We start from the raw sequence: 16,954 nt of genomic DNA, 5'->3' as shown, positions 1-16,954 counted from the left end.
TATAAATTACTAAGCCCTCAATGGAATTCAATATCTTTTTTAAATGACGTATTCTGATCCTTACCGAGTTTGATTAAACTTGTTCTTAGACAAACCAAAATGGCAATTTAGAAAAACGGATCACACTAATCCTTGCCCATTCCAACCAGAACTAAAATGAATATATATCTTTTGGAATGACCCATCCTTAAATGAAACTTCGAATTTCGTGTATACAAAATGGAATTAACCTAACGCGTGTAGGACTCAATGAGGATGCGACACACGTATTAGCGACACTTTGGTGGACAAGGTTATTTGCGTCAATTTACTAGTTCCACACTTCCACCAACTTTGTTAACTCAAATAACTTTTATATACTTCTATTAAAAATATACCAAAAATAAAGTATTTTTGTTTCTTAATGTGTAAATATTGATATTTTTTTTAATAAAATGTGAGTTTTTTTTTATGTGTAACGCACTTCTCGAAACATGTCTTGTTAATTGTTTTACCAATTATATAATGATGTTACGTGCCTAGGTACAGAATAGTATTCTAGTTGCAAAACTAATGTGTTGTCTAATTTTACATGGTATTGTTATGATATTGTTTGTAAATTGGGTTGTTATGTCAGTTATACAATGATGTTATGTGCCCAGGTCTAGAATAATGTTGTGATTACGAAAACTATTTTGTATCCAATTTTACATGGCGTTGTTAATAAATTTTACATCGTGTTATAACATGTGCCCATAAATTGTGTTGTTGCATTAGTTATATGAAAACTATTATCTAAATTTATCGGGTGTTGTCATGTCAAAAAGAAAACAAAAAAAAAAAAAACAATATTATGGTATAACTTGTTTTATAAACACAACTGCCATTCTCTACAAAATTTATTTTCACAAATTTTTTTTTAAAAAAAAACCAACCCGATGTAAATCCATTCAACCCATCAAGGTTTGGTTTTAAGCAATTTGCATCCGGACAAACAAACTCAACCGACCCCTAACTACCCGGTCGATGTTAATTTTGACCCGCGCATGACCTACATGCACACGTTAGGGATGCCTAACTACCAAGCTGGTGTTTATAACCAACTCGGTGTTGGTTCGACTATGAACATGGTCCGTTTTCCGCTTGCTTCCCAAGACGAGATAGTGCTGGAGTGGTGAACAAACGTCTTACCACAAGAAATCTAGAAATAGAATATATCAGTAATTCAATTACAATCAGTTTCTTACAGTTTTGTTAGTTCTAAACTTCTTGTGTTGGTGAAAAGGGTTTTTAATCACCATATTCTTCTCAATTTAACTAAGTTATGTACGTCTAAAGTTTTAAATTCTTAATCCTAACATTGGGCATAATTTAACTACTTGTACATATTTAATAAAAGACTTTTTTATTTCCTACTACAATTAGATTTAAGCAACTTTCAACACACTATGATAGTCGAGATTTAATCAACATACTAAAAATTAAAAGAAAATAAAAAACAATTAATAATCTTGAATAACCCATTTAACTCATATTTGTAAAAACTGCAAAACTGGATTTTAAAATACATAATCGAACCGAACCTATTTGAGACTTATTTCAACTCCTTTTCCTGCTAACAAACGGCTGCAACGCAGCAGGCAAATCACTAGCATCTGTGATTCTCTTTTGCTTCTTTTTCGCCGCACCATCCTCCTTATTCTGCTCAACAAACGACCTTTTCGCCAGTTCTATCCCTTCTTGTTTCTTCCTTGCCACCTTACTTGGTTTACTCCTACCCTTCGTTTTCTTCTTCAGAGAGACATTCTTGGCTGCAGCAACAGCAGCCGCCTTCTCCGCCTCTTTCTCTTCCTTTGTCTGCTTCTCTTGCTTCCTAGTATTCCTCAAATTCCCAATTTGTGTGGGGTCCAACATAATGGACTCGGGCGGAAGCTTATCAAGAAGAACCCGCACTTCCTTCTCTCTCCTCTGTTTCAACGTCTCGTATGGGTTTGCAACCCATGAATCAAAGTTGGGTTCTCCGGATCCAGGTATAAGAATCGAAGACAGCCCGCTTGAATGCCCGATTCCCAAAACATCTTCATACGGTCTAAACAAAACTTTGCTAATCTGGTAACCTTTTGCCATTGTATGAATCATGTACCGACTGTAATCCTGTGAATCGGAAGTTGCCAAAACTTGTACAAATGATCCGGTTGACGCGGCAAGCATACCCTTTTGACTAAAGTCAAGCGATTTTGCCATACCAGGTAGCGTTTGAACAGCTTTGTATTTCCTTAAATCCCAAATTTTGAGTTTCTTGTCCATGCCAGCTGTCGCCATGAGATGACCGTTTGAATGAAATGCGATGGCGGTGACTGGACCGCGGTGGCAAAGCATTTTGACAAGTGGCGCGGGACTAGTGGGCTTCCACATGCTGACTGTACCGCCAGAGTGGCCTGATGCAAGGACACTGTTGTAAGGGTTGAGTTGTAAAACATCTGATCGGCCAAGGCCGGTTCGGTAATTTCCAATCATCTGACCAGTGGTGATGTCTTGGTAATGCAGTTGCCCAAATTTGTTTATGGAAGATAACAGAAAGTGGTTTTTGAGGAATTGAAGCTTAAGTACAGAACCATGTTCCTGAGTGAAATAAACATCTCGTTAAAAATACAACTTAATTATAGATAATGAGTAGATTAAAAGTATTACTTCTCGAGATTCTAGAGTACTAACCTTAAGACAATGAAGTTCAGAGCCTGCCCTGTTATAAATATAAGTGTACCTGTAGATTGCCAATTTGATATTAATCATTATGTAATTAATTGATTATCTCTTGTACATACAAAAAACAAGTTAATAAATAGAGTTGCTAGCAAAAATGAGGCATTACTTTTTCTGTGCAGCAGCAAAAAACAATTCATTGTGCAAAAACACCGCATCACGAACAGTTTCCCCAACCTACAAGTATTCAAATTCAACAAAAATCAGTAACCTAAAATTTTATAGTTAACTATAATAAAAACCTTAAAAACTGAAAAGAAAAGCTTGAACAAAACCATATACTCATTCGTTCCAAATATAATGGTAGGTTGAAAACTTGAGATATAATATACCTGCATGTCTTTGATAGGTTTCAAAGTATGCAAGTCTATAATTGACAGGTGGCCTTTGCGTCCTGCTGATACCATATATCGACCACTTGAGGTGTAATCAAGTGTGTAAGGACCAAGATCTGTTCAAGCAGATAATATAAGAAAAGTAAGCACAAAGCCACAAAAAATAAAAAAACTTCTAAATCATAAGAGCTTGAAACTGTAACAAAGAAGGTTTTAGGATTTACATTTCAAAACTGCATATCTTATTAGTGGCGACTCCCATTTACAATAAAATGATGATTAATTTTGCATGTTTGGATAAACATCTGATTACTTAAAAGAGCCCAATAATGAGTATTTTACATCAATTGCAGCAAAAGTAATTATTTAATGTAGGAAAATGTATATCTTATTTAACTGCTTATAAGCTTAACTTTAGCCTAATCTGAGAAACTTTTATTTCCAAAACGCAATCAACCTCTGCTTTATTCACACCAATGGCTTTCTTTTGTAATGTTTTCTATTGATTCCTTAAATAATCAGCCTACCAATGTTCCAAACAGTAAAACATACGAAACATTTTTCTATAGCTCTCTTTAATATTTAGTCATAACAAATTATCTGCATCTGATAGTTCATCATTTAGTTTCACACAATCACTTTCAAATCTTATCCTGAATATGCAACCAAACTTTGCAAAAAATATGATGCTATCACAATGCATAGTACTTGAGTTTAGCAAAATGATAAGAAACAATCAGAGTAGATGTGCAGACCTGGTAAGACAAGATCAAACTGATTCTTTCTACTGGCAACATCAACTTCATTAGCAATTGATTGTTGGCTAAACCTCCATGTTTTCTCAAGACCTTCAGGTTCCAGCCGACCTTCCTCGGTTTGCATAAGCCACTAAAAAATGTAAATGTGAAACAATCAGTTTGCGAGTAATTTCTATACATTCTACATTACATATACAATTCTTTTTACAAACAATAAAGCAAATTAACCAAACACCACAGATCCAAAAAGAATTTGTCCAATATTGTTCTAACATACAAATGTACTCAATTTCTTCTCTTTAACAAGAACCATGCAATCTATGCAGTTGATATCGCCAATAAAATATTGATGACATACCAGTTACTTGTCGTTCCCTTGGTAAAACATCTGTCAAATAGTCAATACCGATAAATCGTCGATACTGACCGATATATCCCGATATCAGTGTTTTTAAGTCTTAATTATCAAATTTTAGTGTTCAATGTTAGTGTTTTAAGTCTTAATCAGTTCCTACGTACCACAATTGTTAGTGTTTTACAAGTTGCAAAGGGTTAATTTGTTAATGGTAGGAGAGTATACTGAATTATTAGTGTTAAATTGCTATATATATGAATTTTAAACGATATTAAAATTACCGATATCCCACCGCGATAACCGATATCTCAGATATCGGTCCAATATTTTTCGGCATTAACTTCTTAGCATGCAACTAGCCTACATCAAACAAAATGTTAAATTTTCACCTTTTCCGCCTTTGCAGCAGCATTTGCAGACTTTTTAAACAGGTCTTCTTTAACAGCAAGCTGCCCCTTCAACTTTTTGTCTTTCAAAGACTGCAAAAATCATACTAATTTTCAAAATCCAACCTAAACAAAACTTAAATTTAATTAAAAAAATCAGAAATTGGGTATAATAATAATAATACCTCCAAGTCAGCACCTTGACCCCTCTGGTACTTCTTTACTTTGATTTCAAGATCATCAGAAACATCCTGTAAACATCCATTATAATGTAAATTACTTAACTTTAAACTAAACCCACGTACCCTATAGTAACTGAAATTAATCCCAGACTTAAACCACATCGATTGATTCTGCTTTAAATGATACATAATTTGTACAGTACTGATGACATGGTAAATTATAAATTACATGACAGAAGGTTAAATACTTACATGTATATCCATTTTTCGAACAGTTAATCTATCTAGTGGCGGTGAAAGAATACGGCGCCGGAGACAGAGGAGGTGATGCCGGAGAAGAATAAGAAGAAGAAGAAGACGACTAGGGTTTAGTTAAATCATCGTGTAAGATTCAAGTTAGTAGCATAAAGCCGAGCTTATGGGCTTGAAAAGGCCCATTTCATAAAATCATTAAAAAAAAGTAGGCCCGTAAAGCTTTCTCAGGCCCAACAGAATCAAGCCCATTTGTGTACCTAAACTGTTTTGAGCCCGAAGGATAGGGTTGTTCACGAGCCGAGCCGAACTGAGCGAAGCCTTGCTTGTTGCTTGGCTCGTTTACAACAGAATCTAACTGAACAGCTGAAATTTGAACCGAGCGAAAAACGAAACAAGCCAAGATCGAATCGGACGATTTTCGAGCATTATTTATTTCTTTTTCACTTTGGAAAGTTCAATAAAAAACAAGTTTGAAGGTTGTAAGTAATATATTTTGTAAGCAAAATAACAAATTAGTAATTTTTAGACAAATGTATAATAGGTTGTAAATTTTAGGATAAATAAGTTTGAAGTGAGACGTAATGAACATGTAAACAATCTTTTATTATTCTGAAAACTTAGATCGAACTAATAAAACTATTAAATTGATGGAATAGGACAAATTTAAAAGGGTTTAAAAAATTGTATACTTTTATTTAATGTGTGTTTCTATATATTTATGTATTTGTTCATATAATTATATTTATAATAAATTAAAAATATTCAAGCCGAACCGAACTGAACAACCCTTTGCTCATTGCTTGGTTCGTTTACAAACCGAACCGAGCAGAGCGGCTCGTTTACAATCAAGCAAAAAAAACACGAACGAGCATTTTCCAAGCAAAATCCGAGCGAGTGACGATCGGTTTGAACGGCCCCACCGAAGGAGTAACTATTTGGATGTTTTTTGGGTGTTATTAGGAGAGAGGAGATATGAGAGAGGATTGATGTTTTTAAATGGTCGAGTTGGACATGTGGCACTAGTAAAAACATATTAAAAATCATCATTATTGTGGATGCTCATAGATTATTTTTTGTTAACGGCCAACAAACATATAATGCATAGTTATTCATTACTGGGTGACCCACTATAGGACACGGTCAGCTAGCCCAATCTATTTTCACTTAAATCAACCCTCCCCTCTTATTTTCACTTCACCTTAATCAGACACATGACTTCACCACCGTTAAGAATTTGACGGTTGCATATACGTCTTGGAACCCCATCCAACCTCACTCTAATTCGTCCCCTTCTCCTTCTCGTGATTTCCATTCTCGATCACTGCCATATGGAGCGATTTGATGGACCCGGAAGGATTTGGAGCCACAGGTTATCACTAGCGATTTCAGGTAATTTAGCGTTTTTGTTTACAAAGATTTGAAACTGATTAGGTTATTATTTGCTAATTTGTTGATTTATCTTCTTAATTCAAGATGATTATTGTCAAGTTACAGGTTGTTTAATTATTATGAATGATCCTTTCGGTTTCTTCCCTAGCTACATAATTATATCACACTCAGATTTGAACATATTCTTTTGATTAATTTTAATTTGTTTGATTGTAGTTTTGTCCATATCAGGATCAACAGGTTTTTGTGATCGATCAATTTTTTTGAACAATCTTATGAGTTATATATAATCAGATTGCATATTGTGAGTACCATCTAACTCATCATTTTAATAAGAATTAGCAATTGGCAATTGAAAGAAACATCCAAACGATTTACAATGAAGTGGCAGGTAAGCGGGCAACAAGCTGCGCCGCAACCCCCTTTTGGATAGCAAACCCAATCCGACTAAAAACAAAGTTTTGATTCTTATGGGCTCATCATTAATTGGGATTTAGTTTTTTTCCACCTTCATTTCAATCGGATTTTGAACTATGCTGTTTAATTATCAGATGATTTCACTTCAGTTTGTTTGATTCGGTGCATTTGGGCTATTGATTGCATGCAACTTTAAAGTTTTGGGAAATTGGGCATTGCCTTGTCGGTAGTAACTTTTGGGATGCATCGTTTCCAATTCTGATTTCAATTGTATAATTTAATTAACATGTAGCTTCTAATTCCAACTACATTCTAACATATTGTACATCATAATAAAGTTAACCAGTTAATTGTTCTTATCCTTTTTGCTTAAAATAGTGCAGAGTGAAAATGACCTGTCTTTAAGTGGTGTACCCCTGACTGCATTATGTTATGATGTTGAAGCACGGCACCTCATATCTGGTGATGAAAATGGAACATTCAGTATATATACCATCTTACAATTTTAATTTGATTTGGATGATTTAATGTATATAACATATTGTGTTATAGGTTAGAATTTGCAAATTTAAGCACGAGTCATATTCCTCAGAGAGTAGTTTTTTGTCCTTACAAGGTACTAACTTTCATATTGTTTACTAAATATCAACTATTGACGATTGCATAACATGATTTGTATTATATATACCAGGAAGTTTGAAGAAAGGAAGCAATATCATCCAAAGTGAACATGAGTGACCGGTAAAACATAAACTTGCATCTGTAGAAGGGAAAAGACACACGGTTTGGATGTGAAGGTCATAGTACCAACAACCCTTCAAAGTTTATGTAAGTAGATTCCTAAACGAAAAATCACAGTTATATAAATCAACTGGAAAATTTAAGTTTACTAAATTTTTATAATAACGGGTCAACCATGTTTCAGTTGCAACAAGTTGCTTTCATTAGTAAAAGGCGAAAGAATAGTTCACTTTGTGCTCACTGCGTGGCTGCATAACGAGTTGCTTTCAGCACGGGTCGAAACGAGTCGATGACTAAAAACGTGGTATTTTATATTCTTTTTAACCCTAACCAAAATGTCAAAAGGATATATTTATAAAACATGAAGATGTTAACAAACCCGACCTGTCACGACCCATTACCTATCATGAAGTGCACCCGTTGTGACCCGTATCGACTCTTATCAAAGTCATTGATTGAATTGAAGTGACCACTTTTAAAATGGTTTTTACAAACCAGTCGGTGCAGCCGGGTTGGTATGTCATTTCTCAAAATCATAGTTAGCGGTTTGGGTCATTTTATATTTTTTTTGGTGTGCCTTATCATTAGTGAACGTTATAGTTGAATTGAGCACCAGACAGTTTTTTTTTTTAGACTTTGCTAATATTGACCATAAATGGTGATTTGAATGTATGCCTGGATGGTTAATTAGATATGCATATTTTAATTATCATGTAATTAAAGCTTGCTCAATGTTCATTTAGTCTTTTTTATCAACAGGTGAAAATGGAACCAGGTCTTTGGAAGAAGGGCGGATTTTCTGTTGGATTTGCAAGTAAGTGTGTATGTTATTAAATAATGATTGCATTCTATGTGTTTGTGATAATGTCTATTATTTATAATTTTGTCAATTTTCAGGTGGAGGATTCAAAATTTGGATTTGAGCCAAGGACCGTTATAAAGATGGAATTTTTGGTTTGTCTTTGCTTGATTGGAAGATGAATCCAAAATTTCGTCAGTTGTAAATATGATCTCGATATATCAGCTTGACATGCTTATTGTTTTTTTTTTTTGTCTGTGAATATGATGAGTATAAAACTATAAATGATGAGTTGCGTGTTGGCCCAGGCGGATCAAACAATCATATCAAACGAACTTATCAAACAAACGAACACGAGATATAGGTGTAACGACTCTCGACTCTTTTCATATAATCAAACGAACTTGACGAACTTATCAAACGTACATGGAGATGAGACTCCTTGACCCTCTCTTAACTCTCTCTTAACTCTCTCTTTTCATATAATCAAACGAACTTTACGAACTTATCAAACGAATATTATGCATCTTAGGAATGATTTATTAATTTTAAACCTATTTAAGGTCAATTTGGTCAAGTGGATCCGAATGATCTGTGTAGGGAATTCCATCAAATTTGTCAATTTGACACTTCCAAAAGTGATGACATTTCTCTTAATCCAAGTTGACTTTTATGTTCTGGCCCGTTTCTGATGTACAAGTCACTGACTTAAAGTTAGCAAACAAGGGCTATTCTGGAATTTTACTAGCTGTTGATATCGGTTTGTAAACATGTCAACCGTCGACGGATTTTGCTAACGGGTCGAAGTTGACTGTTGGGGTTTTTGTAAGATTTGAGCTTCAACTGAATTAATTTTGATGGCGGGTCAAATTTCAGTTTGTTTTCTGTTACCGGTTACTTGGTTAGTTCACTTATCGTTACGGATCAACAACATTTAAGAATATTTGCAAATGTTAAATTTGTTAGATTAGTAATTTGCGTTCCAGGGGCAGTTTGATCAGAATTACAAAACTTACAATAACCAAAAGGTCACTAATGGATTAAACGGCTCATGTTTTTAATTTCGAACCAAAGTTCAAAGTTTTGGTCAAAAAAGAATTTATGAAGAATTGTTTTAACCAGAAATGGATCAACTATTTCGGGTTATTTGTTTTAGGTTTGTTTGCTAATGAGTTGCATATAAGTGCAATTTGGAAATTTTTTTACATTAGTTTGCATGTGACCTTGCTAAACCAATACTTCAATTAAATTTTACATGAGCTTTAGTCTCTTGAACCATAATCGATGTCACTTAAATTAAATTTTATTATGTAGCGCGGTTTGACATGCTACATAGTTGCAATAAATTTTAACCGCTACTTCAATATCCCGATTATACACTAATACCGGTTCGATATTTTTTGGGCTCCGGTTCTGTTTGTTTTTTTTTCACCTATAGCTAATTCAGATCATATTCCTCTTTAACTTAAAAGAAAACGGGTCTAATGGGAAGAAAGCTATGCCAGTCGCCAAGTGTGTTCCCAAACCATAAATCCTTCTTAAACAAAATGAATATAGCTTAAATATAAATACTTTACATAAATACTATACATATGCGTAGCTTAAAAATTATATACAACTACATATTTAAAGTGATTATAATTAATTTCTTTTTTCCCCAAAAGTACACACATTCCTATTTTGTGTCACAATAAAAGTTGATTTAAAAGAGGGGGAAATTAAAACATAAGGTGAATTAGACTACAATAACTTTTTTGTTTCGCGTTATCAAACGGTTTTATTTTTTTATCCTAATGTTAGTGGCCTATTATTTGGTCGTGTTGTCTAATAATTTGCTTTTGTCAATACATGGTAAACGTAACAATGATGTTAAGTTTAGCTTTTTTGTACCTAAACCCGTGTAATACACGGGTTATAACCTAGTTATTATATATATTAATTTTCAACCTGAGTCTCTCTCACATATTTACTGTTCCTTCAAAATTATGCTTAATTGAATTGTAACTTTTGCTTTGAGGTTTGTTACCAGGATAGTGAATGTTATGTGCATACACGTGGTCTCTGTTTAATACGTGTTAGCTTCTGAGTTCTCATGTTCTCTTTTGCCCTAACCTCACTCTCGCCAATTCTCTTTCACAGCAGTCTTTCATCCGGCTAACAACGCTCTCGCAAGTATTCTCCATCGGCCTCATCTTCAATTAGTGTTATTTGTGCAGCCTGGTCATTTGAAAGTCATATATTCGATGTAGTATCTGCTTTCCAGGTACTTTTCATATGGATATTTCGATTTGCGTCTAATGGGCGTTGTTGCCTGCAACTTTGTTGTTGTTGTTGGCTGTCAAGTATTGTTGTGATAAAGCAATGATACATTTAAACGTAATCTTTTGAGTCATAAGAGAAGTTAGAAAAAGAACAAGATATGTGATTGCATAAATGTTAGCTTTATTATATCAAGTAAAATACATGTATTTATGCGATTTTAGTATTTACCTTCCTAACCAATAATAGTATTGCTTTGACTCTCAGGTTTGGCTTCTAGGTTGGTTGACGGTGGTTGTTTACAAGGACCATGTTCGGTTAAGATGGTATAACAAACAAGATGAAAGGTGCAAACTACAATGCGGAAAATGTTTGAAAATGTAAGTTGTCTATGATGCGATGATTTATGACTAAGGATTGTGTTTATCGTTTTAATTAATGTTACATAAAGTCAGTTGTGGTTCGTAAACCTTAGGGGATATGATGCTATGTTGAGCCCTTTGTTGGAATCCTCTTCCGTATTTATGACTAATTTCATTTTCGCTTTGATAGAGAGGGTGTGATGATATGGATATATGAATACGTTGTATTATATGCAGCCATGACACAAACACCTAAGTGTTGTATCTTGGCGGGGCATTGATTATGATAATTAATGTGGATCCTACCCTCACGAGTGATGTCGAAGCCTCCCCGGTCTTACGAATATGTGACAATACTCTTCATTAACCTTCTTTTATTCGTGGCTAGCGGCCCCATAAAAAATCAGACACAACAATTAACTTTGTTAATTGTCGATCATATTTATCATGGTTGCCCTTTAGCCACAACTATTGTTTGATTAGCGAGTTGTGTAAGGTCTTTGGCTGTGATGATATTCCAGTTTATGGCGTGACAACCTGTTTTGCAGCCAATGCTGGACCTGAGCCATCGTCAACATAAAAGAATTTACAAAACGACCGTTTTTGACTTTTTGATTATTGCTTATGTTAGTTTTTTAGTTTTTGGTGCTTATAATCAATGTTCAATAACTGTGTTCAGATTCTGTTAATTTCAATCATGATTTCCGCGATACGTCTGAAAACAAGATCTGTTTAGGTGGTGGTGCCTGCTCTTTCGAATGGGTTGAGGTTGAGTCAGCAGCCACTGTCTGAAAATATGGCACGATGGATGCAAAATGGTTACCAAGGTTAGTGAAACTCGCTTCTGATATAGGTGTCTGTTTTGAATCCACGATTTAATTGCATCCGAATTTGATAAATTCTGATTCGTTTAGTTGTAATTTTCGAACGGCTCTGATAGTTTGTGTATAGTCTAATAGTGTTATCATTGACTCATTGAAGCAATGTTAAATGATCCAACTTTGTATATGAAAACGTATGCCTATATGTGTATATTAACAGCACAATAGAACTCATGTTATTTTGACTGCAAGTTGTAAAATAGGGCAGTACCTTTAATGGATGTATGATTTTCATTATGATATTGAAATAATCTTTCCAGGGTAGATTAATAAGAGTCCTCGTTAGATTAAGATGAGTTAAAGCATAAAAATATAATGATCCAAAACTATGATGATTCGTTAGAAACATGTTTTACCTTTACTGAATCACAGATTCAAAAAAAATCTAAAGTCCTAACTGTTTAATGATTACTTAGTACATATTTCTTTTAATTAATCACTTTATTCTACTAACACTATTCATAGATGTATACTACACGTATATTTCTATTATGATTAGCGTAATTTGCTTTTATTCTATTTTGTTGCAGGTCACACACCTATATTATTAGGTGGGATTTGACATGTTTGGTATATGATGTATAATGTGAATACAAGTATACAACTATGATGTCAAAATGCGGGCTTGGTATTAAGCTGATCGCCTATTTTAATTGCACACTTTTGAGATTGTCTGGACACGTTTACGAAGTTTGGTTATATATTTCTTTTTTGCATTTGCGTTTCCACTGGCGTTAACATTTTTAGATGTTAACTGGTTTGTTTTACTTTGTCACAAACACCGCGCAAGGCGTGGCGACACATTTAACTTTGTCAAAATCAACTCAAAAGTGTTGATTTGGTTATGGTGTGCACACCATATGTTCGACGAAATGTCTTTCATATTTGTATATGTATTCGGCTACGGTTTCGTTGCGGGGGTCGAAATACTAGTTATTTATAAACTAAAACAGAACACTATTTAATATTTTTCTTTTATTTGAAAAACAAGACATACGCCTCTCTCATAGTTTGTCGTCCCCGAACATATAAACTAAAACAGAACACCATTATATGGCTTCTTCGAGAAGCGTTGTCGCAGGTAAGCTTAGCTTCCTAATGTCTTCACACTTTTCTTTGTAAATAGAAAAGGTTTTGATACTTGTATTTTTTCTTGTAGGTTGTGCATCGAGTCTTCACGGACACATCATACGACGATGCCATGAGCGCAGCCCTCAACGCTTCTCACGAGGATGGGGAAAAGGCTGGCTTCCTGCTTGGTCTAGGGTTCGTTGAGAAAGTCATCCCGCCTTCCAACTTCCCTTTATATGATGTTGATACTGAAGCTGTATATGACCAAGCAGTGAATCAGTATGTCGCCTTCCCGCATCCGGTGGTGGAGAAGGTGAACGAAGTTGCTGCTGCTGATGATGGGCTAGCCATTCTAAAGACCTTCCTTGAACCGCCACACTCTACTGATGGTGCTGGTCCAAGTGGAAGTGGTCCTGAAGCTTGATCCTGAAGATCCCTTTCCACCATTAGAGTAGATTTTTATTTTTGTATAGCTTCTTTTGTATGCGGGTATGTACCCAGCAATCTTTGTAATATTTGAATTTCGATGGAATAAAGATTATTTGCCAATCCCTTGCCTTGTTTATTTCACGCATCTTCTGATTTAACTTAGCAATTTCTTTAGTACTTAGATAAGTTAACTTTTCAACGTGGTAGATAATAAGTTAAAGTTTTGCGTCCTCTTTCATGATTGTGCGGATAAGACCGTCACTTGCACTTAGTAGGATGGCTAAACTTTACCTATATCAGACCTGCGTGGAAGTTTTCCTCATCTTTTCCTTTGAAATTTTCTAAGTGTTTAGAATAAGTTAACCTTTGAACGTGGTAGATAATAGGTTGAAGTTTTGCTTCCTCGTTCGTGATTGTGCGGGTAAGACCGTCACTTGCACTTAGTAGGATGGCTAAACTTTGCCTACATCTGACCTGCGTGGAGGTTTTCCTCATCCTTCTGTTAGAAATTTTCTAAGTATTTTGAATAAGTTAACCGTTCGACGCGCGGTTGTCAATAGGTTAGTTCGGTTTCCTCTATCATGATTTGTGCGGTTAGGACCGGCACTTTCATTTAGTGGGATGACCAAAGTTTACCTATGACTGACCTGCGTGAAGGTTTGCCGTTTTTTGGGTTTATGCGGGTTTTTCCGCCTTCCCCACGCAACGACTTTCCACGTAATTATGCGGTGAATACCGGCATATCAGTGTTGAATAAATTAACCGTTCGACGAGCGGTTGTTAATAGGTTAGTGTTCAGTTTCCTCTATCATGATTCGTGCGGATAGACCGGCACTTTCATTTAGTGGGTTGACTAAACTTTACCTTTAACTGACCTGCGTGAAGGTTTGCCGTTTTTTGGGTTTATGCGGGTTTTGCCGCCTTCCCCACGCAACGACTTTCTTTCACACTTATGTATGCGGTGAAGACCGGCATATCCGTGTGGAAAGTTCATAAGTATAAATGTAAAATCATCAGCGCCAATGTGATAAGGAGAATCATTTCCATTAGAAGTGGCTCTGGGCCTTTTCTTTACAAGTTTTGAATTGATCTACATGCACTGTGTAATTGAGCTCCCTTCCATGTTGTTGGGTTGGGAGTGCCATCGAGCCGATATGCACATGGTTCGGGATCTCGTTGTTTACGCAGTATGTAGTCTCCAACATTGAAGCTGCAGTTTTATTCGTGTTTTCCCAAACTGGGGTTCTACACGCATCAGCCTGCTCAGCGTTCGTTACGCCACGAGGTGCGCGAGCGTCCCATCTCTGACAAATGATTCGACGATGTCCTTTACGTCTGTGCATTCTTCAGTGTTGTGGCCTTTTGTCCTGTGAAAGTCACAGTATTTGCTCCGATCAGCATTGTGACGATGTCGGATTATTGGAGCCTTTGGCCATGGGAGCTCCTCAGTGGCGAATATCTCGGTGACGCTTTTGGTGAGTGGCGTCCATCTGGAGTTCTGGTTCGACTGTACGTTATCCCTTCCGCCCAACTGATGTTGCAAGCCGGATGAGGTGTCAAAGTTTACCCTTGACTGCCAAATACCTAGCTTCCGCTTTTTGTTTAGTCGGGCGGTAAGGACGTTGTCTTCTCTTGTTTTCTGAGTGTAGAGGTTTGTGCTCTGGGGGAGATCTCTATCCAGTTGCTTCTCCGTTTCCGCAAATCGTTTAGCTACTGTCATGATGGCATCCCATGTGGATGGCATGCCATCTCTACCCGTTAAGGTGCGGATGAGCTCCGGGTCGTTCGCGCCCTGGATGAAAGCAGCGCGAACAAGATCTTCGCTAATATTACCCAGACTTAGCTTCTTTGAGTTGAAGCGAGTGATGAAGTCTGGCAAAGATTCATCTTCCTCTCGAATGCAATTGAGGATTGTCCATTGCTCTTCGGTATACTTTCTTTGTTGGCTGAAGTGTTGGCTAAACTTCTGCTGGAAGTCTTCCCAATCGTAGATGTGGTGGACCGGTAGACGATCGAACCACGCTCTAGCTGCCCCCACAAGCGTCATTTGGAACATGTAACACCACGTAGGTTCCGTCCAACTACTGACGGTTGCCCCCGCTATGAACCTGTTCAAATGATCGTCTGGATCAGATATACCATCGTAAGTGCCGATGTTGGACATCTGTTTGGCACTTTTCGGGACGATTGCTTCCGCAATGTCCCTTGCAAATTTGGACGTTCCCGCCTTTGCAGCAGTTGGTGTAAATGTTTTGGAGAAGTCACGTGGGTTTCCACCCGCGTTTTTTGGTTTGAAGGTTTCTCCAAAATGCCTTTTCGGTTGGGAGTCCGTTTCCTTACGCTTCCCTTTCGCCTTATGACGAGGGTTTGCGTCACTATCGGATTCCTCCGAATCATCATCCAAGTACTCTATGAATTCCTCAGGCTGTTGGAGTGAACGTAAGCGTTCATCCAACTCAGCTTGGAATTCTTTTTGACGTGCCTCCGCCCACGCTTTAACTTCATCGAGTGTTTGGCGGGGGAGCCTCGTTCCTTGTCTCTCTAACTGGGTATCGGTGAATCCCAGTGAGAGATTATTTACTGCACTTGCCCCAGCTTGGGTAACTGGGGTAGTGTTCGTAAAATTTACCGCACTTACCCCGGCTTGGGTAACCGGGGTAGTGTTCGTAAAAACTATGTAGTCGTCGGTATTCCCCCCAGTAGCTGGGGTTGTGGTTACCGGAGTTTCTTTAACCATCTTTCCAGAAGTTTTGAGAAAACTGAAAAAGAATTAAGTTCTAGCTTTTATGCACGGATGGCGCCAATGAAGAAACACTAATCGACCCCGGGCAGATTACGGATAATCTGGGGGTTAAATAGATGTTTCCCACGTGGGTTTAGATCCGGCAAAGATGGTTCTTATGATAATCTGCAAAACAGACACCGTGAGCTCGTCACTGAGAAGGGGGGGTACCTCCTTGTGACCACCCTCCGGCGTGAGAATCAGACTAGATTGCTCTTGAATATAAGTGTATATTAAGAGATTGCTAGAGCAGATATCAGGCATAAGATATAAGATACAAGATAAGATAAGATGATCATACCATTTGGGGTATTTATAGCCGAATGTAGGTTTCCAAGAAGGTATAGCCGGCTGAATAGTATTCCTGTTCTACCAACTGTGGCCTACGCACGTGCCATGCTGGTAGTTGGTGGGTAGGCAGCGGCTGACAGTGACCAGGCCTGCTGTGTACTATTCCTTTTCCACCAACTGCAGACTATGCACGTGGTATGACAGGAGTTGGTGAGTAGGCAGCGGCTAATAGTGACATACAGTACAAGAGCATGCTGCTCGCCATACTGTTGTCAATGAGCTGTCGTATCTCTGGTCAGATCTTTTGCCCATACATCGTCAGGTACAGTACAAAAGATCCTCCAGTATCGTACGGACTGGCTCATTTGGGCGGGAGTATTCCCCCTCCCGCCTTTGTGCGGGATTGTTCCCGGCTTTGCTCATTTCTTCTTCAGGTGACATTACTGAATTATTTTGAGAGCTAAGTGCCTTGTGCGTGTAGCCTTGCTGTGCGGGTGGCCTTCCCTGATGGCTTGTATCC

At 37.1% G+C, this 16,954-nt stretch overlaps 1 protein-coding gene and 2 long non-coding RNA genes across 5 annotated transcripts; 2 read left to right on the top strand and 1 right to left on the bottom strand.

Moving 5' to 3' along the window:
- Window positions 1-1,479: 1,479 nt before the first annotated feature.
- On the bottom strand, window positions 1,480-5,022 carry LOC143630247 (putative U3 small nucleolar RNA-associated protein 7). Its single transcript, XM_077099315.1, has 8 exons — window positions 5,011-5,022; window positions 4,762-4,827; window positions 4,580-4,669; window positions 3,833-3,965; window positions 3,075-3,193; window positions 2,852-2,919; window positions 2,695-2,743; window positions 1,480-2,601 (listed from the first exon to the last, which is right to left on the bottom strand). The coding sequence occupies exons 1-8, from the start codon at window positions 5,020-5,022 to the stop codon at window positions 1,579-1,581; spliced, it is 1,560 nt and encodes a 519-aa protein (XP_076955430.1). The 3' UTR covers window positions 1,480-1,578.
- Window positions 5,023-6,339: 1,317 nt separating this feature from the next.
- On the top strand, window positions 6,340-8,650 carry LOC143630190 (uncharacterized). 3 transcript variants are annotated; one of them, XR_013153118.1, is made up of 4 exons: window positions 6,340-6,402; window positions 7,203-7,281; window positions 7,372-7,435; window positions 7,511-8,650. It is a non-coding gene; the product is annotated as an uncharacterized LOC143630190 (long non-coding RNA). The 3 variants fall into 3 exon arrangements; XR_013153119.1 differs by lacking the exon at window positions 6,340-6,402 and adding an exon at window positions 6,884-7,107; XR_013153117.1 differs by lacking the exon at window positions 6,340-6,402 and having other exon boundaries at window positions 6,884-7,281.
- Window positions 8,651-10,561: 1,911 nt separating this feature from the next.
- On the top strand, window positions 10,562-12,766 carry LOC143630189 (uncharacterized). The gene is made up of 3 exons (XR_013153116.1): window positions 10,562-10,988; window positions 11,660-11,807; window positions 12,392-12,766. It is a non-coding gene; the product is annotated as an uncharacterized LOC143630189 (long non-coding RNA).
- The last annotated feature ends 4,188 nt before the right edge of the window (window positions 12,767-16,954 follow it).

The sequence above is a fragment of the Bidens hawaiensis genome, unplaced genomic scaffold, assembly GCF_021521415.1.
Source record: "Bidens hawaiensis isolate Kalapana, Puna unplaced genomic scaffold, B.hawaiensis_p1.1 tig00005588_1, whole genome shotgun sequence".
Taxonomy (NCBI): Eukaryota; Viridiplantae; Streptophyta; class Magnoliopsida; order Asterales; family Asteraceae; genus Bidens; species Bidens hawaiensis.
The sequence above is the reverse complement of the archived record's forward strand: the minus strand, read 5'-3'. Positions and strand labels throughout refer to the sequence as shown.

Excerpts from the sequence above, each read along its gene's own strand:
- LOC143630247 (XM_077099315.1), bottom strand. Across the intron at positions 2,920-3,074 it reads AACCTATCAAAGACATGCAG|GTTGGGGAAACTGTTCGTGA; the intron begins GTATATTATATC and ends GAATACTTGTAG. Across the intron at positions 2,602-2,694 it reads CTGAACTTCATTGTCTTAAG|GAACATGGTTCTGTACTTAA; the intron begins GTTAGTACTCTA and ends TATTTCACTCAG.